Consider the following 27,678-nt stretch of genomic DNA (forward strand, 5'->3'; position numbering starts at 1 on the left):
CCCGTGGGTCAGGGCAGCTGGGTGCGGGGCGAGGCGCTGCATGGCAGGTGGGGCAGGCGGGCAAGCTGCGCGGGGCAGCGGGGCAATGACCCTGATGGTTGTGTGACCCTTGGCCCCGGACCGGGCCTGGCGGCACGCGGGACTTTGACGTGCTCCCCCTTTGCCCGCGCACGGGGCGATCCCGGACGGCCCCGCGCCTCCTCCTGTGGTGGCACGGGGCGGCGGGAGCCCCCGGGCGGCGGGGCTGCCCGGCGCTCGGCCAGCGGCACCGCCCGCCCCGCGTCCCCACCACGGCCCCCGGGGAGGGGCCGGCGGGCGGGCCCCGCTCCCGCCCCGCGGGGCCCGTGGGCAGGGGTGAGGGCGGCGCGGCGGGGCTGCGCCATCCGCCGCAGTCGCCGCATCCCGCCGGGATGGACGGGCAGCTCCCGGGCGCCGCCGACGCAAAGAGCTTCGCCGACGATGTGCTGCGCGTCTTCGGGGCCAACCACAGCCTGTCGGCGGGGCAGCTCTCGGCGCTGCTGCAGCGCCTGGGAGCCGCGCCCGCCCTGGGCTCGGCGCTGCCGCTCGCCCACCTGCACCACAACCAGGTACCGGCACCGCGGGGGCTCCGCCGCCACCGCCGGGCTGGGCGCGGCGCGGAGCCAGCGCCGGGCCGGCTGGGCAGCTCCGTGGTGTCCTGAGTCTCGCCGCCCTTGTGTGCGCTCACGGTGAAGCCGGGAAGCAGGGAGGGAGAGGGGAAGGGAGCAGATGTCTGCTGGGGCTCCGGGCTCAGGCTGCGGGCGCAGGTACCGGTGCGGCGCTGAGAGCAGCTTGCGGCGCGGGAGAAGTGCCGTGCCCCAGCGAGCTGCTGCGGCGAGGGCTGCCCGGGACTGGCGCTCCGTCCTCGCCGCTCGGCTCCTAAACTCACGATTCCCGGTTAAATAGCATCTGTCCAGCAGCGAGGCGTGTATAAGAAACAGCTAGTGTTTCCCTCCAAGAGCTGAATAAGCAGATCTTCTGGACTTGTTAAAATACAGTTGTCATGAGACAGCAAAACTCGGTTATACAAACAGGTCTCCTTGTGTAAAGAAACTTTTTCACAAATTGTCATGTCTTTTGTCTAAGTTGAGTGCAAAGTGTACACCCATCGATTAATCTACCAAAAGCCTTTTAAACTGACGTTTAGTTTACTGACTGGATATCATAGGGATATTACTTCTCTTTAAGACGTTTGTACCCTGTATAATGTCTCCATAAGAAACTCAGATCTCATTGCCACTTTTAAAGTCTCTGTAATTTCACTTACCTGGACCGTCCTGGACTGAATTTGTTTCCTTGAAGCAAAATTTTGAGATTGGTGACGATTTCCAGATGCTCAGAAATCAGAGACACAAAGTTAGTTACGAAAAATGAAAGGAAAGCTGGAAGAACTGTTTTCTCTGGTTTAATTCCACTCCTCAAGAAACTGAAGAGGGATGGTTCCAGGGATATTGAGAATTGCTTTTAACATGGAGGACTAGCTCTTCTGCTTTTTCTGTGAAGGAGACAAACCTTGAATAAGCTCTCTCTGTTTTAGAAAGGTTTAATTGGGACTTGACTCCCCTGAGATCAATGTAGTATTCAGTACAAGCATAGCAATGTTTGCAGGAGTTGATGCTTTCAAATCTCACAAGTTGAGCACTGTTCCAACTCAGTGTGTTACAAATATAAACATTCCCAGCCACACATGCTAAATACAAGTTTGTAGAGTTGAGTATGGCTATGAAAAGCAGCTTTCTTTAAAAGGGCATGGAAATGAGTAGATTCTTCAGTCCTTCAGGTTTTCCATCTGCAAAAGCACGTAGCTCTCATACACAGTCTTTGGCACAGGCTACAGAAGGGGAAAAATGTAATGCTCTTTGTTATTACTACAAATGCACGTTCCTGATAAGTAACTTGAAGTTTAACTGGAACAATTTTTTTACAGGCCTGTTCTAATTGCGTTCATGTTGAATAGTATCTCAGTTATCAAACTGAAATGTGTCTACTTTTCTGCTGAGTTACTTGTATTCTTTCTTAAAATTGGCCTTATGGCTGCTCCATCAGCTTGAACCATGAAAGCAAGTGCATTTTGATACCTCATGACTTTGAGCATGGGGTGCATGCAAATACATAATCGCACCACTTAAATCCTCTGTGACTGTTTTTAAACACTGTGAGTCTTTGTGCTTACAAATTGATAATTCAGCGTCTGCTGGTTATGACAGAGGAGATGAGCTGGCCTATTACAAGTTTGGGTGTTGGAAGGCATGAGAGGCCTAAGCTCTACTGATTCTTGACAGAGGAAAGTGAATACCTCTGGGCAATGATTCAAGTCTTCCTCAAGGCAGCTGAATCCATTCAGGCTGCAAAATTGACTGTAGGAGGGCACAAAGTTTATCTTAGACTTTCAGTTCTTAACTTCTGTGTCCAGAGCTAGTGGGATGACTTGCAGGCCTTTCTTCAAATCAAGGTAACATACCCCTGCTCTTCAGAGAGTCCCTCATCCCCAGCCTGAAGGAATTTTTAGTGGAGAGTTGGTCTGTAAGGGACAGGTGATACAGCACCTGGCAGGAAGGAGCAGTCTCTGTAATTTTATCCCAGTATGAGTGTTCAGTTTTAATGTCTCATTCACAAGAATTTTGATAAGCCTGTTAATCTCATGAGAAGATCCACAAGAAGCTCACCCATTTTCCTAAAGATTGAAAGTCTGAGTGTGTAAGCCAAAAGAAGATGCATAGATTTCTGTTTTTTGATACCAGGTTGACTTTAACAGAAAAGGGAGAATAAAAAATGGTTTAAGATAGTGTTTGGGTGTCGGTTTTTGTGGGAACTCATGTCCTATGATGTCTGTAAAAGTGGTCATTTCTTAATGTAGAAGAAAAAAAAAACTGGATTTTTTTGAGCATCCTTTTGAAATTTGGATTGAACTGTCACCAATTTCTTGTACTTTTGGTCTCTTTTTGCTTTCATCATGCACTTTTATAATTATGTTTATTTTGTGTTTCTATTTCCTTTGCGCTTCCATTTTTCTGTTATCTCCTTTTCTTAACATGTAAACTAAGACTACTTGTCAGAGAAATAAGTGATAATCGAGCAAGCACAAATAGTGATCAGTGCTGTTTTTTCACCTTTTACTATGGAATTGTCACACATTTCAGTCCTACTAGTAGGGATAAAATTAGTAATTGCAGTCTAATAGAGACGATGGCTTGTTACTCGCTCCATATTTTACATTATTAGCAAGATGTAAAAACCATCAAACCATACGTGATCTTTTGTCACTGAATTCATTGTAGTATGGCAGCCATACACCTATGTGTCAAAGGGCTAAATGATGTGCTCAAAATTTTTTGTCAAAAAATACCTGGAATGTAAATGGGCAATGGAAAGAAGGCTTGGTAATGTCACCTTTTTTTTATGCTTTGATGTAATTGGTAGGTACTAAAATCATGCTGCTGTTTCCTTCTTTGGCTTTCCTAAATCTATATTTATGCCAGCCTAGATGTTATACCTGAATACTGTGTTTTAATGTAATGCATTTGATTTTTAAACAAAACAATTTTACAAAATAAAATTAATTTTTAAATTAATATTTGTAATCAGATATAATTACCTTTCATCTCAGGATGAGTCAAAATCCAGTAAATTTAGTAGACAGACTAGAACCAGGCTAGTAGATTCTTTGATTTGAGGATTTTTCGGTAGTTTTTTACTAGTTACATCTTGTCCTTTTGAAAGAATGGAAGCAAGAGTGACAGGGTGTGGCTTGATCTGACATCATGATCTGATGTTACCTGGCCAGTGAGATGATAAATAGGCTTAGGTGTTTTACCTTCTAAGTGTCTTATTTCTACAATATTTTCAGCAAATTTCAGTATTTGTGGACAGTTCTTAGCTGCCAGCATGGACAGCTGCCTTGCACATGTCGTGGGTGTGTGAAATCCCTAAAGCACACAAGTCCATTTGAGCAGCTTCATCTGACTCTTTCTCATGGAGTGCTGCTTGTTGAAGGAATGATCATCTGTATCATCCAGTTTTCACCTGTCCTAACTGACACAAGGGTGTTACCACCATCAGCATTAGATGCCGTCATTTCTTACAAGTAAGTTGAGGAAGGCACAGCTGTATGTCTCTAATTTACCTTATCCATGCTCAGATTAAGTACAGGAAAAAAAAAAAAGAAAAGAAAAAATAAGGAAAAAGCCTTGTTAAATAGGTATGCACTGCATTTATTGTTAGCTGTTGTTACTGTGGGACCCACTGCTCAGCCCTGGGGTGGCTGGGCTGGTATTTAATCTGGCAGCATCTAAGAATTGCAGTGCAGGATGCTGTTGAGTATTTTAGTGCTTCACATGTGGAACGCTCCAGATAAAACAGGTATTGCAATGATAAGAACACAGCAGAAGACCAGAGAAGGGACTGGTGCATTTAAAAGTAGCATTTTTGTTAATTTCTCCAGTAAGAAGAATCCCATATTGTTTGATGATTTTTGGGAGAGGCTTACCAGGGTAAAAGTAAATATCTTATTGAATAACCTAGTTGATAGTTTATTTTTTTCTAAGTTTCAGTATGCTGTAACTGTGTAAAATCTATGATTCAAGTCCTCCCAAGTTTTGATAAAAACAATTTTAAAATTATTTTCTAACAGTTCAGGGAAGATCGCTTATGTTACATTTTTTTTGCAATTGTTTGCTGAACACTCGGTGACAATCACATTAGAGGAAATCCTCTCACCTTATCACAGTGATAAGGTCTTGCTGCACAGCAGGGGCAGACACGACTGCAGACGTGGTGAGTCAGGACATCATTTTCAGTCCCCTCTTCCAGGAGGCTGAATTTTCTCTCTGATGAGATGGTCCATCAGTCTTATAAAGTAAATATCTGATGTTTTTACAGTGGTGTGGCTGTGTTCATGTATTTATTTATCCTGCAAAGATAAATGCAGAGTTTTGCAGTGTGCAAACATGCCTTGCTCCAGTCCAAGGCTTCTAATAGATTCAGTGTTTTAATTAATCCTTTAATTGTGCTGGTGAACTCATGCAAGCTTGCTTTTTAGCTCTTGGATGTATGTAGGCGTTTACTGAGAGTATGAGGTGACTTATAACAATGAATCATTTATAAGAATCATTATCCTCTGGGTTTGTCCCTGATCAAAATAATAATAGTAATTAAATGCATCACTGTTTCTCAATTTCTTATGGAAGAGCTCTTCTATGACGATATGTCTCACTTCCATGTTTGTGTGTAGGCAAAGTTACAAGTGTCAGGTTTATTAATTTATGCTGTGTCTGATTTAGTTTCTCTCCACTATCTGTTTTCCTACCTACAACATTGTTTGGATTTTTGTGAATTAATGTTAATACTAATGTATTGGTATTTAAAAATGCTAATGCTCTATTCTGTATTTCAGGAATGAAATAGTTAAAGGTGATTTCTTTCAGAGATTGTTATGGTGTAAATTCTCAGCTCTTACTGGCTCATTTTTCTAACCACTGATATCCAGAAACATCCACGAGCTGGTAATAACCACCATACAGGGACTATTCTTGTAGACCACAACTATCCACAACTATTTATTTTGCTGTGGGCATATTAGTCATGAATCCATGCATTACTTGTATTATTCCAAAATTCAGAGTTAAGAGTAAAATGATTAGACACATAACCAGTTTAGAAAGCTCCAATGGTTTGTGTATTGGCCTGTTAAAGACTGTATCTTCAGTGATGATTTCTTTATTCACTACTTTCATTTGGTTAAATGAAGCAACATGTTCTAAAGCAAAAAACCATCTTCTATTATAAGCTCTGTTTATTTTGTACATGATACATCTTTGACATTAGTATTGACATCGAAAGATTAAATTATATGCACCTTGCATCTGTATGTTTGAGTCTTCAGGGTCTCATGGCCTGAACAAAATTTGCACTTAGGTTTAAATTCAAGCATATGCCTGAGTACTCTGCTAGACTGGCTTGTCAAAGAGGAAGGACAGAAACATTCTGGATATAATTTAGCTAAAGTCATTTGAATTGGCCTGCATGTTCTCTTCTTCCAAGCAAATTAAAGAGAGTCACATTCAGGCGATGAGTGCATGCCTTTCACCTTTTGGACAGTAACAAAAATATTGATTAACAGGAGCAGAAACAGCTCTGATGAAATAAATGACTTGCAATCACTTTGGCTTATCTCTAGCAGTTAATTGCCTTATAAATAATAATGTTGAATTATTGGAGACATGCTGTGGAATCTGAAGGCTGGCAAAACTGAGAAGAGCAGGGAGTGACTATTTGTGTTTATTTTGCTAAGGCTTCCAGTGCTCTCTGCTTGCAACCACACTGAGATTTGCTACAGGGAGAGTTGTGCTGTAATTGATGTCTCAAACAGAGGAAAACATTTGATTTTTTTGGTCTTAAGACTCAACCCTGGTATGTGTTTGTTGTGCAGCAATAACTGCACGAAACTATTTTTTACACCCAGAAAAAGAACACCTTCCCTTATCATTGTAGGAAATAAAGAATGCAAATGAACACAAAGTGTTAGGTGAAAGATTTCAGCAGTTTGAAACTTTTCACATAAAACCACTCCATTTTTCTGTAGATATACCTTTTATGATACTTTTTTGTTTGTTTTTTATCTTTTTGGTTGAAAATGACAAAATAGAGGAACCAGCCTTGCCTTGCCCCTGGCCTGGTGTAGCTCTGCCAAGTACATTTATTGTTGACCCATCAGACACTGTTATGTCCTGAGCTAAAGTGAAGATCCCAAGCAGGAGTTTATCTCATGGTTTTACAAGACAATGTTTGCCTTTAAGAGTTCCTGCTGTAAGATGAATGAAAAATGTTTAGCTTTAGACCATTTTTAAGGAGTTAATTTGGGGAGATAAATAAGAAGTTGTAAATAAATTGTTGTAAAGTAGAAGTGGTCACTTACATGAATAAGCTGTCAGTGAATTATCAATCATTTTCTGACGTATTCTGTTACTGAGATTTTAACTGTATCTAATCTGCTCTTTAATTTAATTATTTTGTAATTACATTAGGTTTTAAGTACCTTGAAGCTATTTTTCCAAATATGTTGTGAGGTTTAACTGTCCGAGTTCTCAGGGCTAACGATCTGCAAACACCTCTTAAAAATGTGGTTTATTGATTTGTGCTTTATCTGAATTAAAGTACTTTGAATCATTTCTGTTTCACATCAAGCAATCATAGTATTTTCATACACAACGTACATTTTGTAGGCTTCCTTGAAAATGCATTACAGTATTTCCATGTTGTGATTCTTGGATTTCTCACTGTACGTCTTACTTTTTGGTTTGCATTAATGTGTTGTCAAAATCCCCTTTGGTTTCAGTGCTTGACTAGTGAAGAAATCTTTTCTTTGCATGGGATACCGAACAACAGTCACATATCAAATTCCAGCTTCTCTACAATATGTCCTGCAGTTTTGCAACAGCTAATTTTTCACCCATGTGATCATCAGGAAAGCTTTGTGGACACATCTAAACCACATTCTTTGCAAGGTTAGTTACTATTACTTGCATTAATGCTGTGACCAGAGAGGGGTTTTCTTAGAGGAATGGTAAGCGTTTATCTATAAATAACAGGAGGGTTTTGTTTGGGAAGATATGGTTCCAAAGTGGAAACATAAACTGCTGCTAGGTCCGCAGACTATCTAAACAAAAGTGATATCTCTTAACAGCGATCTATTTAAAATGCTGTAAGAAAGATGAAAGAACTGACTGGAAAGTTATGGAATATTTTGCCCACTTAAGGAAGAGCCCTTCTGACTTGTTTTGTTTGGATAATGGTTTGTGCCTTGAAATGTAAGGACTCGTGCTTACAGCTGATTAATAGAAGAAAAGATGAGTGTACAGAAGGGAAGTTTGTGCGGCTGATTTGCAGTGGGAAATGAGACTTGGTGCAATCTGTGTGTGTGGAGGTACATTAAGCTGAAATTGCTTGGGCTGTATTTGAGTGGAGTTATTTGCAGGGGGACTGTCAGATAAGCCAGTGACTGGTTTACTGAGGAAAAATACTCATATTCTTTCCAAATCCTGACTCCTGCTTTCATGTCATCTTCTGTGATGACCCCTCCATGAGGAAGATTGTTGCATGGTTAAGTAGCCCTAATCTTCTTTCTTCCTCTTTTTCTTCTTTTTCCTTTTTCCACTATTATTTCTGTATTTATTGTGCACAGTACTGTAAAAAGCATTCGTCAGGGAATATTTGTCTGTTTAAAGAAATCACTTTTTGCACTAATAAAGATCAAATATATAATGACTTATTTGAGTTAGTACTCCAAATGTTCCAAGGGAGTCAGCTGAATTAAAGGATGTTGGATTAGTAGTGCCTAATGTTGATGTTCATAAGAAAAGATTCAGAAGTGCTTTTTGTAACTTTTGAAATACTAGTATTAGTATTTTGAAATACTAGTATTAGTATTTTGAAATACTAGTATTTGAAATACTAGTATTAGTAAAAAATATAGGTGATCATCTTTAATAAGAATTGGAGATCATTCCTAAAACATAGCTGTGATTTGCTGTGTCAGTGAAAGATTGGAATTCTATTGAGTAATCACTGAAACCATGGCACCAATTTAGCATGAATGCTCTAGATTGCTTGTGTCGTATGGAGAGACATATTACCAAGAAGACCATAAGATCTGCAATGGAGAGTAAAATCTCTTGGTGGTTTTTTTTTTTTGGTTTTTTTGTGGTTTTTTGTGGGGGTTTTTTTGTTGTTGTTTGTTTTGTTTTGTTTTGTTTTGTTTTGTTTTTTGTGGAGGGTGGCGTGCTAGTTAAGCAGATTGAACATGGACTCCTTGATGTCTAGTTAACCTCCTAAGCTACTTAGACCATCCCTCTTGTTTTTCTTTTATCTGGCCATCTCAGAAGCAATGTCCAGTAGCCAGATAAGCAAGGCAGCATTCTCCCTGCCCCTCCCTTGGCTGCAGCCTAGGAAATCTGCAAGGCCCATGGTTGGGGCATTTTAAACCACTGTGACACATAGTGGTACCTGTTTGAACAGAGATTCCTAGAAAAGCCTAGTGTCCAACACAGCTGTTGATTTATACACCCCCACCCCATCACAAAGTGAATATGTATCAGTAGCATTGAGACCAGATGATTTCAATTGCTGCCCATGGAGCAAAATCCTCCATGCCTGTTTCCAGCTGTACCTGTGAATTTTCTCCCCAGGGACCCCCACTCTTTTAACAATATATTGTCTTCCGAAATACTAATGGACAATGTGTGCAGAAGAAGCCAGTTCAATGAGCTTTGGGAACAGCTGCTCAGAATAAAAAATAAGTGATGCCAAAGCAGAGTAGAATTTGGAAGACAACAGATATTACGTCTTTTTTCCTGAGATTTGTAAAATTCCCATCTAACCTAACTGATCTCGGGGCACACTCAAGTCCTCCCCGGTTTGTTTCTCTGAAAGATAATAGGGAGGTGTATAGAGATACTTCAAACAGCTGAAACTGCCCAGTGGCATTCCTCATGTCCAAGACAAGCACTTTCTGTGTTCTCTGCTTGACTTCTTCAGAAAGGCATTTATGCAGTTACTTCCTCTCCATCCTAGGACAAGTTTAAGGAAGAGCCTGAGCCTGCCTGTTCTTATAAGGAACAGTGCGGAGCAGCGGTGTTCTAAGGAGGGCATCTTATTTGCGCTCCAGCAGTTTTATTTTTTGGCTGTCTTGTGCCTTTGGATATCTTGGCTGTCTCTTTATTGGGGCTACAGTTTAGAGACTAATAATAATAGAAAGAATAATAGTAGTTAGCAAAAATTAACTGAGGCATCAGTCTCAGGGGACGAATTAGCACTGCATCTGAGTGCCCTGCTCTGGTAGATAAAATCAGACTACCCAGCTTTCTGGGATGTGTGGACTCATGAAAAGGCTGGTGTGGATGGAATCCTAATGAATGAAACCATTTTAAGGCAATGCATACATGATATTGTTAAATGCAGTCTTTAATGCAGGAATTTTGGCAACGTTGGTTGTCCTGGAATTTTTTTCCAGTTTAAAATGTACATTTTTCACAGAATATGGGTAGATGTCCTTGCACAAAACTAGAAGATTCTTGTACTTCTGTAGTAATCCCAAATTTAGTGTTTTCTGACTCACAATGACACTGGAAACCTGTTCATTATAAATTTGATTTCAAAAATATAGTTAAAATCTTAATTGTCATTTAGTTTAATAAAAATTAATCTATGTAGCTTAGTGATTCTACCCCATCCAGTTGTGTGTTTTTCCCTCTTTCTGTGTAGCTCTCTCAAAATTGGCAAATGAATGTTGTAATTGGCATTGATACATCTGCAAATGCTTTGAATGTTTCTAATGCTTTCTGTTCTTGACATAATACAAAATTCATTTCATAAAAACATTGTGACACTTCATGGACTAGAACCATCCCAGTTGCATTTGAGGAATCTAGCTTAGTGTGTTTACTGGTTGTGTTCCAGAAAATAATATCAGACCATAATCTGATCTGTTTGTTTCTGCTGTGCAGAGAGGAATTTATGGTAACTTCCCTACATACAGGCAAGCTTATAATGATGCAACTTTCTGGAATATATGAAGCTGTTTTCATCTAGGCAACGTCATGTTGGCATTGATTATTATTTGAGGGTAATTTTTAGAGACCAACCCTCTGTCTGTGTGGATTACTTCGTAGTTTTGTGTCATCACTTGAGGCACCCTTGCAGACCTCTTTGCACAACTTCAAAAGTTTTTCTCTATTCACAGGGGTTAGAGATGTCACTGGGAAAAAAGGGGTTCTCCATAGAGGCACAACTTTGTAAACGCTTACAAGTAACAATAACCACACTACACCTCTCCAACCTATAGTTCAGCCTCCAGAATAATTGTGGTATGGATTTGTTCAAGTCCTGGTGCCTGAACACTAAATATCTGAGATTATGCTTATGGTGAAGGGAACAAAATTATGCTGAGCCCTGGTATATTTACTGATTCTTAGGAAAGATTTTTCCCTTTGCATACCTAAATCACTTATCCCTCTTTTTGAACCTAGAATCTCTTTTTTATACACTTTCGTTTCTCTCTTATAATTATCTCAACTATCAGCTATCACCTCACCTGTTGATAAAGTGATGGGCAGCATTTTCAGCCAGGAGAATTTCTTTGACTGAGGGGAGCAGAGTGGAGGGTTAGGAACTGAGATAACACCTCAGGGTGGTTTGAAGGAGTCATTCTTTATCAGGAAGGATTTTTATATCTAGTACAGCCAAGACAACAGTCTTGTCATGGAGTTTCTTAGAAGTAAATGTCAATTGATTCTGACTCTGGGACTAGTAAGAAGTTTTGTTTTTTCTCTATGCTATAGCTGCTTCAACTATTGGCATAAGCTTTAATTTTTACTCTTCACTGACTGTAGAGAGATGTCATTTATATTAGCAGCAGATAGCAGCAGCCCATATATTTTATGCATATTCTATATAAACGAGCATGGTTTCCATTCTTAATATGGTTGTCCCAGGAAACGTTTTCAGATATTTCCTTTCTGCAGGTATACATCTTAACTGCCTGTGCATTTTAGGAATTATATATTTGTGAGTTTTAATTTCAACCAGGTAACGTCTCTTTTACCAGTTCCATGCCAATTTTAGCAATTAGAGAAATCACAAGCAGGCTGAAGTGGGTGTTACACTAATATATTTTGTATTTCTCTTTGTTTATCCACAGTTTGGGGATTTGGGTTCCTGGCTGTGTCTGTCATTAACTTGGCATCACTTCTGGGATTGATTTTAACTCCTCTCTTAAAGAAGTCATATTTCCCCAAGGTTTTAACTTACTTTGTGGGCTTGGCCATTGGTACTCTCTTTTCAAATGCAATTTTCCAGCTCATTCCAGAGGTAAGCAAAGGGAATCATTATTTGGTTTGCATACTGGTTTCTAAAGTGTATTGATTTTAAAAGCATGATGCAGTGGGGTTCTGTGTGTGGGTGGCAATCTCCAAAGAGTTTTGTGTGGGCTTCAGTGCCATTAGTTATGATCCCTCTCTGGAATGTGTCAGAACCATCAAGATCTATGCATTGTTGTTCATTGGGATGGACCAAGGGCTATTCTGTCTCTAAACAAAAAGTGGATAAAGTTGTAGTGAACTTTAATAGGCTACACTGTTACCATTTTGTCCAAGTTTAAAACATGTAATTATATCAGACTCTTTTACAATTTCTGCTTATGGAAACTGAAGGTTGGTATAGAGACAATTTTTGTAATAGAAGGGTATCTCTGTAGTGTGACGTTTGTTTGTGTTTCTGGAAATGTACTAAGACTACAGACTAATTTGCATTGCTTTTTTCTTCACCATTAGGCATTTGGGTTTGACCCAAAAGTAGATAACTATGTTGAGAAAGCTGTTGCTGTATTTGGGGGATTCTATATTCTCTTCTTTGTGGAAAGGATGCTTAAAGTGATACTAAAGCTCTACAACAAGGTAATGAAACCCATCACTGACTGAATGAGCCTTGCCTTAAAGTACCTGTCACATTTTTTGAAGTACTTGCTGGATGAATATAATGGGGAGGGGGGGAGGGGGGGAAGTGTGTGTGAATGTTTCTATTTTATCTGAGGAATTCAGCCTTAATGTGTATTATGATATAGCTGTTTAAAGCCCATATAAATAGGGGAAGAAATCTCACTTTTTTGAGGGAGTTACAAGCAGCTCTGGGAATGGAATTCAGATGTGAGCATGGTCTGCTCTCTTTGGTATATGCTCCAGTTGCTCTCAACAGCTAAGTTGTTGCTGTGGTAGCTAAACATATCAGAAAAACGTGGAAATATGTAAGAGGTGGAGAGAATGAAGTCTGCCTCTGGAACTCCCCTTTGGGCAGCAGAAATCAGTATGACAAATACACCTTGGTCATCTGCAGAGGGCAGCTGTGCTGATAGGGCCTGATTTTGGCCTTCAGCACTTCAGCTCTGTGTTTCCCCAGGCTCTGGTACACAAACCTGCTTCAGTAAACACTGAAGTTGTCTCCTCTTGCCCAGGGCTCTGCTTTCTACCCCTGTGTCAGAGTACTTGTCTTATGTGTGTTCACTTGAGCAAGGCTGAATTTGTCTCAGAGAAGGGTGCCTCAACATTTTTGGTTCTGCCTGCCCACTGCTGGTGAAAAGAAACTGCCCTCTCTTCCCACTCTAACCCTTCTTCTGTTTTCTCCTCCCAAAGTGTTGCTGATATTGAAGTTATGATGATCAACTGTCCCTCGTTTGCAATAGCTAGAAATAGAAAAAAATAACTTTTCTTTATTTATACTAACAAAGATTGTTAAGCTCTATTTGACAAGCAACTGTGAATAACCAGCAAATGTTGATCACTTTTGTCAGGTTGGCTTGGGAGGTTCTACATAAAGGTACAAAAATGAAAAGTTCCCCCATGTTTTCAGATTAACTAAAAGTAAGAGATAAATTAAGATATGTTTGAAGTTCATTAAAAAAATTAAGTGTTCACTGCTGTTCATGTCAGCAATCACTTGGAGTTGAAAGTAAGGTAGCATGAATATGATCTCCCCCCACCTTTTCCTTTTTGTCTTTATTTTCTGAAATTGCTATTTTGCTTTTGTTTAAATTAGCTACCTAATTGTTTATTTGTCACCTAGACTGGCCATAATTACTTTGAAAATGGAGAGGACAATCATTCTCAGGGTAAGACTAACTTACCCAAACCACCATCATCCAGCAATGGGGGCGCATGTTACGCAAATTCAGCTGTCATAGAGAGCAATGGAAATCTTGGTTTTGACAGCATCAGTGTGGTCTCAGCACAGGTATGAAAATTGTGTCTATTTATTTATTTTATCCCTGTCAATTATATAACCATATCTGAGGGGAGAGATAGTATGAGTTTTTATTACTTTTCTCAAGATTTTGTAGACTTACAGCTTATAATTTGGTTGAACCCTCTGAAAAAATACAGCTTGAAAAGAGCTGAGTGATGCACTCAATTTCTAGCCAACAAAAAGGGTTATATCAGTGTTGGAATGGGTTGGACAGAGAGATGTATCTAATCAGATTTGAATTTGTATTTAATTTGCTTAATTTTGGTTTTGTTGTTGTTACTATTTTGCTTGAAGGGTAACAGTGTGTTTCACTGTTGTGATAATGTTGATCATACAAATCATCTGTATTTTGTTCCTGAATACACAAAGCCTTTAACTGTGAGAACTTGATTCTTCTGAATCAATGATTGAAGAGAAAAACTAGTCCAGTAACTTTCAGGCAGTATATATTGTGAGCATTGCTTGTGATAAAGCAGTGTATTTGGTTTCTTTGGGAATCATGGAGGTCATATGTTGAGACAGAAGCCACTCCTCCTGGTTTAAGTATTATTGTCTTTCAGATTTGTTCTCTGTATTTCTGTGTGTTTGTTTTCATACTGCAAATAAAACTTCCCTCTGTCTGAGGAGAAAATGGAATTAGGAAGAGAAAGTTTTGAGCTTCTTTAGTCTTTTTCCATGTGTAGGGAGGAGCAATACTGTGCAGGGAGGAGCAGTACTGTCCCTTATTAAAAAAAACTAAAAACACATAGAAAAAAATTTCAGATATCTTAGGGCAGACTTTTTTCATAGTAGAGATTTTTGGCTTGCCATCCATTTTTGTTAGCCAGTAGTGGGGAGCAGAGAGGAGCAAGCAGGACAGCAAGCCAGAGGCAGTTCCTAAAAAAGAGGAGAAAGTCTGGGATTTCTGCATTGACCCTGCAGGCTCACAGGGCATCTGCTGCACACAGTTTAAAAATTGTACTTGTCCTCACCGTAGAAATGTTGTGAAATGTGGTGGATGCTGAACATCTTAAAAACTAGAAGAAACATACTTAATTATTAAAATTACATGAGCACCAGGAGGAAATTAGTATTACGAGTGTCCATAAGATTTATTTTGTAAGTAAAGAAGCATCTGCTCTCTGTGGAGACAGAAACAGTGTGGCCAGGAGGACTAGGGAAGTGGTCATTCCCCTGTGGCACTGCTAAGGCTGCACCTCGAATCCTGTGTTCAGTATTGGGTTGCTCACTACAAGAAAGACTGGAGGTGCTGGAGTGTGTCCAAAGTAGGGCAGCACAGCTGGTGAAAGAGTTGGAGCATGAGCCCTATGAGGAGCAGCTGAGGGAGCTGGGATTGTTTAGCCTGGAGTAAAGAGGCTTGGGGGGACCTTATCATTCTCTTCAGTTATTACTCTCTGCAATTATTACTCTCTGCAATTATTACCCTCTGCAATTATCACTCTCTGCAACTGTCCTACAGGAGGTTGTAGCCAGGTGGGGGTCAGTATCTCCTTTCCAATATTAAGTGACAGGACAAGAGGAAACAGCCTTAAGTTGTGCCAGGGAAGGTTTAGATTGGCTGTTAGGAGAAAGTTCTTCACAGAGAGGGTTGTCAAGCTTTGGAACAGATTGCCCAAGGAAGTTGGTGGAATCACCATCTCTGGAAGTGTTTAAAAGGTGCAGAGGGGTTATGGATTAGTTGTGGACTTGGGAGCCTTAGGTTAATGGTTGGACTCAATGATCTTAGAGGTCCAACCTAATGATTTTATGATACTGTGTAGCAACACAAAAGCCATCATTGCTCTTGTCCTCCTCCAGTGAGGTTCAAAGGGGCTGGGTCAGGGAGGGCTGATGTGGCTGAGGTGCTTTGGGACAGTCAGGGTAATGACAGAAGGGTAGGTATGCATTCAACTTTACAAGAATGTAGTATTTAAGACAGAACCATTTAGCATAAGCTAATGTGTGGCCAAGAGAATTTTAATGTGTCCTCATAAGTGACAGCTTCTTCAAGAGAGCAAATACAGAGTAGTCAGAAATCAAAATGAGGGCTTTAAATAGGAATTTTGAAGCTTGATTGTCCAAGGTGTGGTAACTGTTTTCACCCATGGGCATCCAGCTATATTCCCTCCTTTAATACCAGAAGAGATTGAATGCCAGAGTAAATGTTTAATTAGTTGCCTACTTTCTGTTTTCAGTTGCATCAGTAAGTGCAGCCTTAGAAACCTTTGTGCTCTACCTAGAGTTTGTATCTACTATGCACTGAAATATGGCTTGACAACAGAACTTTGAAGGAAAGTTATTTCAGAGACAAATTGGTGAAATGTCTGTGTTCTTGAGTGCACATTGTTAGAGTTGTATAACAAAACTTTACAGTGCCTTCATTTATTGCCTGGAGGCAGTGTCAGGATTCCTTCTTGGTCCTGTGAGCTCTTCCAGAGGACATGTCTGGTTCATGTCTGAGGGAATCAGACATGCATTGGAAATAGCAATAGCAATCTGAGATATTGCAGGATAAAATAAGAGAGTCTCCGTATAATTTCTTTAGTTTGGGAATGAAGGAGAGGCCATTACTTTTTAAAAAGCCCGCTGTGTTTAGAAGAGCATAAATACCAAGGTTGTCTTTGGTTTACCATAAATTGTGGAGATACAAATGATGTAGAACTGCACTAATACTTAATAAAAGTTAAACCTGGTAGTCCAGCTGGGAATTACAGAACTCCTGAGCTGGCATTTCTTTTGATGTGTTCTAAACTACTGTGACAAAGTGAAAATAGTCCAGAGAAGGCAGATATTGTTAATTTTTTGCCTTGGAATATATGTGTTTGTAGGGTATATTGTCAGTAGTCTGCCTTATCTTAAACATGAAGAATATGTATTACTCATTCATCTACTTCTGCTGGATACATGATGTAGTAAAATTTAGAACATAAATCCAGAAAAGCAATTTCATTGTACTTTATATAATTTAGAGAAGTTGTCAAGACATTATTTAAAATGGATTATGTATAAGAATTTTGATACTTCAGATCTACACAGTAAATGGCAGATAGCGAAATATATATATCTAAAACAGAAGTGTCTCAGACTAATCCCTAGTTTATAACCTACAGTTGTTTCTGCATTTTTGAAAGTTTGGATCAAGAAAATAATTTTTAGAAGTAAATCAATACTGGTACCCTAAATCAATTGCAATTTCCTAAAATGTTCTTTTTGGTGGAAAAAACGGGTGGATTATTTAAAATGAAAATTTGTGCATTAGATCAAACTCTGTTTCCTCAGTGTAGCTAGAAACATGTGCAAGAAAGATGATGTGATTCAGGCAGAAATCAGGATGACCTACAAAACAATGCTTCCACCAGTTTGTAGTAAGATTGAAGGATGGTCACCAGAGAACAAGAAAAAAAAAATAGAGAACAGATCTTTAGCTCAGGAAGCTAGATGAATTGGTGCAAAAGCTTTGCTAATTGTATTTGGACTTCCTTATACTCATGTATTGTGTATGGCTTGCTTTGAAATACCTCTTTCTTAAAGTAACGTTCAGCTTGTCTTCATGCATTAAAAGAGAGATCTATTACTTGTAAGTGATCTTATCTCAAACAAATAGTACAGGTACAAACTAATAATCTCAAAAAAATGATTGACATTGCTCATGTAAGGGGAAGTGTTGAGAGGAAAGCTTTCAAAAACTAAGGCAAGCAGGTTGTACAAATCCAAAATCTATGTGTATGAGTCAACAGGGAAACTCCTGACTTTTTGATACCATTGCTTGTTTTCACATCAGAAAAAGTATAATTTCAGAATTTCCTGTGGGCTGAATAGGAGCTATTTTGTGGCAGTTTTGGCACTACTCATCCAAGGCTTTATTATCTGTGAGTTCCAGGCTGTGCAATAGGCACTTGACTCAGAAATTCCTGACCTGAACTTTTGTCCTGTCCCAAGGCAGCTTTTACATAGAGGAATGTAATCAGATAAGAATCCTGTGAGCAAATCGTGCAACAGACCTTATAGCTCTGTCCTTAAAGATTTGTGAGAATTTATTAATAATTTTATTTCCTTGATGTTCAAAATACAGTTTGCCTGATAGCATTTGCATATAGCAAAACTAAAACAACTTGCAACGTTCTTTTTAATAATTAAGGAAAATTTCTTGGAGTACTCTTTCACCTTCTCCTGAGGGGGAGCTGTTCCTCTATATCCATCTATGTCAAGAAGTGGAAATGTGTGTGGATGAGGGGAGAGCAGTGCATACTGCCTGCCTTAATGGCATTGTTTTTGACACTATCTCTCACAATATCCTCACAGGCAAGCTCAGGAGGTGTGAATGGATGAGTGAACAGGTGTATTGAGAACTGGCTGACTCTCAGTGGGTCAGGGTGTAATTGGAGGCCTGTCAGTGGTGGTATCCCCCAGGGTTCAGTACTGGGCCCTGTGTTGTTTAATCTATTCATCAAGGACTTGGCGAAGGGGCAGATGCCTCCCAAGCAAGTTCACTGATGACACAAACCCGTGAGCAGTGGCCAATACCCCACAGTGCTGTGCAGCACTTCAGAAGGGCCTCGACAGGTTGGAGAGCAGAACCTCCTAAAATCCAACAAAGGCAGCTGCACCATCCTGCACCTGGGAAGGAATAACTCCAGGCACCAGCACATGCTGGAAAGCAGCTCTGCAGAGAAAGACCTGGGTGTCCTGTTGGAGAACAAGCTGTCCATGAGCCAGCAGTGTGTCCTTGTGGCCAAGAAGGCCACTGGCATCCTGGGGTGCATTAGGAAGAGCACTGCCACAGGCTGAGGGAGGTGATCCTGCCCTCTGCTGAGCCCGGGTGAGGCACATCTGGAGTGCTGTGTCCAGCTCTGGGCTCCTCAACACAAGAGGGACAGGGAGCTCCTGGAGTGGGTCCAGCAGAGGCCACAAGGGCCATGAGGGGGTTGCAGCATCTCTTACAAGGAAAGGCTGAGGGAGCTGGGCCTGTTCAGCCTTGAGAAGAGATGACAGAGAAATGAACTTCATCAAAATATGTGAGTATCTGAAGGGAGGGTGTGAAGAGGACAGAACCAGGCTCTGCTCAGTGATGCAAAGCAATAGAACACGACGCAACGGGCAGAAACTGGTGCACAGGAAATTCCACCTGAACATGAGGAAAAACTGCTTTTCTGTGCTGGTAATGGAACAGATCACCCCAGAGAGGCTGTTAGAGACATCCAAGAACTGCCTGGATGCAATCCTGTGCCATGTGCTTGAGGTGGGATGTTGGCCCAGATGAGCAACTGTGGTCTCTTCCAACCTTAACTAATCTGTGATTCTGTGCTATGTATGTCTGTAGGCACACAGATGTATATATTACTGCTTATATATTCCAGTAAGTAAGCACTAATTAATGCTTTATAAGAAATCTTTTAAAATGGGGGAAATACTATAATGGTTGCAAATATTCTGTAAATACAGTATGTGTGTACAGAAATTCATCAAATGGATCACCAGGAACTTTCAGGGGAGCTTATTTGGTGCTCCTGGTTAAAATGGCAGTTCCTTTTATGTGTGTTCAGGTTTTTCATTATTTCATGGCACCGCATGTATAAATTACTTCTCTTCTGGGAAGAATTAGTGAGATCCCTGGAGTGCGTGTGCATTGCAGTTTTATATTAGCTTGTTGATTTCGTGCTCTGAGCCTTTGATTGTGCAGTCAAAATTAGCCACCACTGTTTTTATTAAGCATTCGCTTTGTAGCAACTAATTTGAATAGTTGGACTTGACTATAATTACCCCAAATTAGAAATAGACTTTATGGAATATTGGAATGTGTTATGCTGTAGACAGATTCTACAGTATAGACACATCATATATGCCATGTAGATAGAATTGTGTTACTGTGGTAGCTGAGTGTGTCTCTGAGACCATGACGTAGTGCCAGGTGTTTTAAATAGAGATGCTGCCAGCCACTGAGATCAGATCTTTCTGACTGTACAGGCTTATACAGAGGTGGCAGAGGAGGGTTGGGACTGTCTTTATCTGACAGAGACTTCAGGGAGACATTCAGACCACTGTGGCCTGAATTGCCTCCTGTCTCAGCTGAAGGGCTACCAGGTGACATTTCGCAGTCAGAAAGGGTGATTGGGTCCTGCTGGTTGTTACCTTGTTGAAACAGAAAACATTTGGTGCTACTGCTGTGCCATTTTCCTCTTGGGCAAAGCAATTTGGTCTCCATATGCAGGAGTGCCTGAGTTTATATTTGGCATTCATTTAAAGACAGAAACATCTTTAAATTTATTTATTTATTTATTATTAATTTATTTATTATGAAAGATCCATTGGCTGCTTTATTTGGTGTTTTGTGTAACTGTTTTATTCTAATTTTTTTTTTTTTTTTTCAGGAGGAAGCCACCCAAAGCAGCTTATGCAAGTGTCTTAAGGGGCGTCCGCTGTCAAAGATTGGGACCATTGCTTGGATGGTGACAATAAGTGATGCTGTACATAATTTCATAGATGGCTTGGCTATTGGGGCTTCCTTCACTTTGTCTCTGCTTCAAGGGCTTAGTACCTCCATAGCCATCTTGTGTGAAGAGTTTCCTCATGAACTGGGTAAGGAACTTTATTGCACATGTTGTTTGCTGTGGAAATCACTGTTGTAGGTGGTAGTGTTGGCATAAAGTTGGAAGAGGTTGAAAGAAAGTTAGACAAATTAATAGAAAAAATATTCATCAAAAAATTACTGAGCACCTAAACACACATCTGGCACAGGAAGTTCCCAAGTGCAGGTGGGTGGAAGCTGGGACCATATATTGGACAGGTACTAATTATTGTGTTTATATACGCTGCATACTGTGTGGTATTAATTAATTTTAAAACCAAAAACCATCATAGGTAGTCGTGTGTTCCTATGCCCTTAGCTCAATCTTGCATCACTATTTGTTTAGAATATTTCAGTTTCCTTAGTATTGAAGGGAAATCCTCATCATGTATTTGAACAAAGAAAAACAACGCGGGGTTATAATGTGTACAGAAAAAATGTCTTTTCTTCAGACTTCATTTGAAATCAGAAAATAACCACAGTATAATCTTCTGAAGATGGTTTTCTCCTTTTTTACTCTTTTAGGGGATTTTGTCATCTTGCTTAATGCAGGAATGAGTACTCGGCAGGCTCTGTTTTTCAATTTCCTGTCTGCATGTTCCTGTTACATTGGGCTGGCCTTTGGAATATTAGTAGGCAACAACTTTGCTCCTAACTTCATCTTTGCTATAGCTGGTGGAATGTTCCTGTACATCTCTCTGGCAGATATGGTGAGACATAATTTAATTTTCAGTTATTTATTTCTCTGCAAAAGAAACATATACTCCACTAAACCTCTCCAGTAGAATTTATATTTTCTCCTTCTCATGCCATGACTAATAACAGTAGTAGTAGTAGCGGTAGTAGTAGTAGTAATAATGATAATAATAATAATAATAAAAAATAAAAATAAAAATAAAAAATCACTTAAACCCTTAATGGAGATGCACAGATAGTTATTGTTACCGATAGGTAAGGCTTTATAAAGCCTTACCTATCAGTAACAAGTTATGTTTATTCATGAAACACAAAAGCCTTTCACCTCATCATATTGTTATTGAAAAGGGGTTTTAGACAGAGACAAGCCTTTCATGAATTTGGCCTGGTTTAATCAAAGAGTAAAAAGTGTGTAAACACTTTGTTTCAGCATTTTGAAGTGTCCTAATATTCCACCTTATTATTTTAAAAGGTTCATTTGTCTATTTAAACCATGTTGTGAAAGAAAAACAAAAAAAAAGAAAGGTAAACAGAATGGAGTTAAATATTAATTTTTAGTTGAATGAAAGGTATTGTGTAACCACAGTGATAATGAAAAACTTGATTTAAATTCTATCCTGGTTTAAATTAAAGAGTGCTAGTCTCCTTTTTGTGGTTCAAAATAAAAATTTTGCTGAGTTCTATTCAAAATACGCTGTCTACCATTTGTTTTTCAAAGTGTGCGAGAAGATACAAGGAAAAGAAATTGCGCTAAAATCCAGATTGTATTTAGACATTGGGAAAAAAATGAGGATTCACAGGAACTTAGCAATATTCCATAATTTCCTCTTAAGATGATGCTTTGCCTCAAAATGATAGACATCTTTCGAGAGTTTTAAGTTTATTATGTTTAATTCAGTGTTTTAAGAACAGATGCAACAGGGGCAAAGGTGCTTACATCTGCCACATAAGAATCTATTTGAGTGCAGAACTGGAAGAGTGAGGCTTGAATCTGAAAAGGTTTGAGACCCCAGTTTGATTCCATGTGCATTTAGGAACTGTTATATATTTATAGTGACTATTTCATTAAATACTTATGAAATTCTATACTATTACCTAAACTATAATCTGTTATAGTTTAGGTAATAGTATAGAATTTCATAAGTTGTTAGAGTTATAAACAATATAAATAGTTTATTTTATAAGCTTGCAGCACCTTAATTGCTAATGCTTTTCATTTAGCTTCACTCATATAATGAATAGTAATGTACTGAATTTTGATGTGTAAAATTCATGGCATAAATTTATAGTGACTCAAGTTTGTTGTTAAATCCATCAAAGTAGGTAACATTCTTTTCTTTGTATCTGTTGTTCTGTTCTCTCTGTTCCTCTCTATCTGTCTCTCTCCCTGTACCCTCCTGTCTTTATAGGTTTTTGGATTGTATCAGTTACCTATCTGAATTTTTCTTCCCCCTGAAAAGTCTGAAATAGGGTATTGAAGTGCTCTGTACAGAGATCTGGCTTTCCACTTTCTTACGATTTTCACACACTTCTGGTTTGCTTGTCCAGAAGCAGGTAGGATTAACTGGAATGTCATGCCTTCCTCCTTTCCTTTTTGCTGTCTTTTTTCTTCCAGTGTCGGCATAGTCCAACCTCTGCCACCAGGATCAGATCACTGAGTGGGGAGGCTGTGGGCAGGTGGGAATGTACGCTGAGGTGTGTGTACAAATGAGCCTTGCCGTATGGCATGAAGTTAATCTGGTTTTGCACTGTTGTGCAAGAGTGTGACAGAACTCTTGAGCCGACTTCTGGGAAGCTTTGGGCTCTTCCGGCTAATCTTAGCCTGTTCTTCAAGAATTGTTACCTTTGATGGCTGTTGTGTTGTGAGATCAAAGAGAGATACAGTTTCTGAGTCACCCAGCCAGAAGGCTTCCTAACTAGGGCTGAAATAAACAGTTTTCATTGTATTCTGGTTATACTATTCTCAGCAGAACAGAATACTTTAAGGCTTATTTCTCAAAAGCCTCTGAAGTTGACTTTACCTGCAGCAAACACGTCTTAATCATCCCATGCAGGGAAGTTCATGCCTGTGCTCTTCTGCCATCACCTCTACTGGCTCCTGAGGTACAATCTTTGTTTCTGCAGTTAGCAGCAGATCAGTCACCCTTTGCTCTTGTGTTAACCATTAAGATGTATATTATGGAAGGAAGAATCCCTTCATGGCACTCATATTGCATCTGTTACCACCAGTTTCACACCAGTCATCTTCCTCCTCTTCCTGGCTTGACCTGATGAGCCCACCAGACATGTAAAAGGTTTATAATTTCTGAGGGGTTGTCCATGTTTTCATCTTCACTTCATTTTCCGTTACATAAAGAGGAAGAATCCTAATCATCTGTTTCCCACACAAGGATTTCTCTTTATAGCAGTGAAGGAAGAAACAAAACATTTAGCAATACAAGGGCAGCTGCTTCTAGCAACACATGGACCAACAATTGGAACCTAGGAGGCTGCTGGAATCAAACAGGGAAAATTTGCATGAGGCACAACCAGGTGAAGCCACAGTGAAGAGGAAAAAAACACCATTTCATCTTACCATCCTTGGTGGAGTGGTTTTTCAGGGTAATTAGGGCGGTATTTTTCTGTAACTGCCTTGACCCTCTGTTAGATCTGATATTCAGTCCAGAGTAGCACTATGGTTCATAATGCCTTAAATTAAGCATGCTACCACGAGATGGCAATACTTACCTAAAAATATCCCTTTTTTCAGTTCCCAGAGATGAATGATATGCTGCGGGAGAAAGTGACAGGAAGAAAGACGGATCTTACATTCTTTCTTATTCAGAATGCTGGTTTACTAACGGGGTTTACTGCTATCCTGATGATTACCTTGTATGCAGAAAATATCGAGCTGTGAAAGCGGAATCAGGATTGGAGACATCAAGTAAAACTGCAAATGGAAGACACTTGAAAACCATACAGGGACATTAATTTAATGTACTCGGTCTGGAAATGGTGGCAAGGCCCATCCCACCCCTCTTGCCCCAAATACAGGAAATTCTTCTTTAGGACTTGCAGTTGAACCAAATAGTAGGAGCTGTCAGCTGCTGTATCATGAAAAAAAAAAAAAAGGTTATATTTTTATTTCTACTTAAAATTTTCAGACAGATCTGAACTGTCACAGAGGAAGGGTGTTACTTGGCCAGTAGAATTATGCAATACATGCAACTACATGCAACTCCAGACCAACTGAAAGCTGAGGTCTCTAAGGAAGATGTGTATTTAAAAGAAAATAATGCAGTTTCATATCTTTTTCTTTAACTGTGATGAAGGCGAGCAGTTTCAAAACTGATTAATCTTTACAACTTTTGTTGCAGGATTTGTCTGTGTAACATCTTCATTCCCCACCAAAAAAAAAAAGAAAAAAAAAATTTAAACCATTTCAGAGTAGGTACTAATGAAGCTAAGATTTTTAATTGCTAATTAACACTGGAAGGAAAGACACCAGTTCCTGCTTTTGATCTTTTCTCTTTAGAAGTGCACTAGGAAATTGTTGATTTATTTTGAGAACCACTTTTTTAAATTAGAGGGAACCTGTGTTAAATTTATGAATGTTTATCAACTTCATAGTATTTTAGAAAGATTGAGTACTTTAAAAATGTTCAAGTATTGTTTATTCTATGAAAATAATAAAGTTTTATACTGAAGTTTCACATATATCCCCATTAAAAATCAGGTTTTTAGTCTTACAAAGGTGAATTTAGAAAAAACCTGCTAAAATCAACATTTCTGTATGCTTTCTTCATAATTTGAATGATTTCTTTGTGTGCAGTTGGGTGGAATGAAATGATAATTAAATATACAAATTCTTACCACAATCTGTTGCGTGTGAACTTTCTAAAATCACAATGTATGAATTCTTCTGAAATAAACAATTCATCTACTCATTACTAATCTGTTGTAAGATGAGCACAAGGAAATTCATAATAAAATACATTCCATTTTAATCACCACTTCACTTTGAAGGAAGTGATGCTATTCTCCAGTAAGTTACTTTTTTCATTGGTTTTTAAGAAAGTTTTACAGCTTCAAATGATATACTGTTTTTGATGTATTTCCTTGCTGTAGGTATGTACAACTATTTTATTTTTTATTCTTTATTATAATATTTTTTCTACCAGCTAAAGTATCTATTTTAATACTTTATTTGAATCACATCCGTAATTACCTTAGAAAAAAATGATTTCTCTAAGTGTCTGTTTAATAAAAGCTTGGAAGCAAACTGCACAGGAGTTGTAAACAATACTTTAAAATATGTTATAAATGTTAAAATGTAAATATAGTCGCCAATGACACTCACTGTATGAAAAAAGCATTCATTAGTAATTTTGTGCCCTCTAACTTTCTGTGAAGAAGAGTCTACCATGCCTTTCCTTCAATTCTTTTCTTTGCTGATTTCTTGGATATAAGCTGTCAGTATTGTCATACTCTTGTGTATGACAATAATGTGTTATAGTAACTATGAATGTTCATAGACTTCCTAAACCAAAGTGACCGTTCATAGTTCATGAGGTTCTTTTAATAATATGCTTGAATCATAGTTTTCACCTTTAAATCAAAACATTTTCAAAGGATAATTGATTTTTGTTAATTCCCTAAGGAGGAAAAACTGAGACAAGAAAGTCATGGGAATAACCTACTTTTAGATCACAGAGCAGACTAGAGATGGAACAAAGTTTGAGTTTGAGTCACAAATCAAGTTGTCTTTTCTGTTAGTGGGATATTTAGTACATAAGAAAGCTTTTTGATTTCTGTATGAGCAGACTTGTCTGTATATCTTTGCTATTATCCTTGTCCAGTACATATAAAATACATCTATTCCAATTCTAGGATTTTCAGTGATTTCCAAGATTTGTAGAGGTATGATTTGATTTGATTGACTGACTTGATTTCCTTCTCCAAGCTGTTACTTTATGGATTGCTAGGTGCCAGCAAATAATTTCATATATGCATACACACCAAATGCCTATTGTAGTTATTGATTCTTATTTCACTATAATATCCCATGCTTTCCAGGAATGCTGTAGATGCCTTAACAGCTCTTACACTTGATGCACAAGTTATGTCTCTACAATCTGAGAAGAAACTCATCTCCTTGTTTTGCAGTTTAATTCAAAATGTACAGGTTTGTCAAGCTGACAAAGGTTGTTGGAATGGAGACTAGAGAAAGCCATAAATCTGCTGGCAGTAGATGTAATGCACCAGTCAAAGGCAAGGCTATGTTCTATTCTGGGGGTTTAATCCATACTACACTTCTTTTGTACCCAATATATTGTCTCTTTTTTTCCTTATTACGGTGTTTTTGAAGAAGAGAATGTAATTACATGTGTTATGGTTGATACTATGATCATAATGCTTTGTTCTAATTTTTAATACCCTCCACAGTTTCTGCATCTTCTTCCATTTAAAAGATCAGTGCTACAGTAAGGTTTGAGGTACAAATAGGAGATACAGAATGTCATAGAAGTGAACTGCAAGAAATATATAGCTTGAATTTATGAATCTAGGCAATAATGTAATTCTCCATAATACAGCTATTAGCTGCTGCTATGAGTGAAAGCATCTGTGAAGGATTCATGGGACCCAAATTTGATTTCCTTTGGGGAAGTAATAGTTCCTGACTCCAAGGACAAAAAACTTAAATTTTCTCCCTTGACTACCTCCGTGGATAGTTAGTTTCCTACTGCTTTCTGGCTTTCTTCAGTCCCTTAAATCACAGTTGGACCCATAAAGCTGCCAAAATTAGCCTCATGGTGTTTTGTGGAGTTGGTCTTGGCAATGCCTGAGTTTTTAAAATGAAAATAATAATAACTAGTAATCCTGTTCAATAAAAGCTGTTATACCAGGTATTTTCTTATGTAGAACAGCAGTGGTATAGACAATCAAAGACAAGAAGAAAATTTATTTATATCCAGCTAGCCTTTATCAGTTGGAGAAGCAGCAGCATTTGTCTCTGTCTGGATTGGCCCTTGAGAAGATGTGTGCAGCAGGCATTCCTCTAGTGGTGAAGAGTGAAAAAAACAATCTAATTAGAAGAAAGATGAAATGAGATTATATGAGTCAAGAAAATTTAGTTAGCTAGACAATACAAAATGGCCTTGATGGCATTGGCCTAAAGGATACAGAAACTGCACTAAAATGCACTTTTCCAGTTCATGGGTGAAAGCTAATGAAGTGCTTGTCTGGTAGTAAATACAACAATGACTGGAGGAAGGTAAATAATTTCCTATTTGTTTCTGAAAGACAAAGAAAATTATTGCTATGTCACTGATTTGTAATTTTTTTTGTTCTTGCAATGACTTGCAAATGAAAACTTATGTTAGAACATTTCGCTTTGAGAGAATCCTGTTTGTGTGTGATGCTAAGAAGATTTTGAAATTATTTCTCAGGTTTCATATACTGAAATTAGTTAGCTCTAGTAAGGTTTATTGCAGTGTCTCTTTTCCTCACTTATATGCTATTCTACAAGAAGCTCTTAACCATTTTAATAAGCTGTTAGTAAGATAATACAGATTCCCTTTTGCTTGAAAAAGTCTTAGTAGTGATTTCAAATAGTAAAGTGTTCATTAGAAGTAGTTATGATGTGATTTTAG

The 27,678-nt window shown here is 38.9% G+C and overlaps 1 protein-coding gene across 2 annotated transcripts; it reads left to right on the forward strand.

Annotated features, from left to right (window-relative positions):
- The first annotated feature begins 55 nt into the window (after nt 1-55).
- Nucleotides 56-24,903, forward strand: SLC39A8 (solute carrier family 39 member 8). Of its 2 annotated transcripts, none has more exons than XM_063423563.1 (8): nt 56-696; nt 7,352-7,520; nt 11,711-11,880; nt 12,342-12,464; nt 13,627-13,794; nt 20,154-20,361; nt 20,876-21,060; nt 23,796-24,903. In XM_063423563.1, the coding sequence occupies exons 1-8, from the start codon at nt 460-462 to the stop codon at nt 23,940-23,942; spliced, it is 1,407 nt and encodes a 468-aa protein (XP_063279633.1). In that variant the 5' UTR covers nt 56-459; the 3' UTR covers nt 23,943-24,903. The 2 variants fall into 2 exon arrangements, with proteins under 2 accessions (XP_063279633.1, XP_063279635.1); XM_063423565.1 differs by having other exon boundaries at nt 306-587.
- The last annotated feature ends 2,775 nt before the right edge of the window (nt 24,904-27,678 follow it).

Source organism: Prinia subflava, chromosome Z (assembly GCF_021018805.1).
Source record: "Prinia subflava isolate CZ2003 ecotype Zambia chromosome Z, Cam_Psub_1.2, whole genome shotgun sequence".
NCBI classification, from domain to species: domain Eukaryota; kingdom Metazoa; phylum Chordata; class Aves; order Passeriformes; family Cisticolidae; genus Prinia; species Prinia subflava.

Bases quoted from the DNA above. Each gene is read 5' to 3' on its own strand.
- SLC39A8 (XM_063423563.1), top strand. From the start codon at position 460: ATGTGCTGCGCGTCTTCGGGGCCAACCACAGCCTGTCGGCGGGGCAGC. The intron at 697-7,351 runs GTGCGCTCACGG...CTTTGGTTTCAG, and splicing joins CTGAGTCTCGCCGCCCTTGT to TGCTTGACTAGTGAAGAAAT. The intron at 21,061-23,795 runs GTGAGACATAAT...CCCTTTTTTCAG, and splicing joins ACATCTCTCTGGCAGATATG to TTCCCAGAGATGAATGATAT.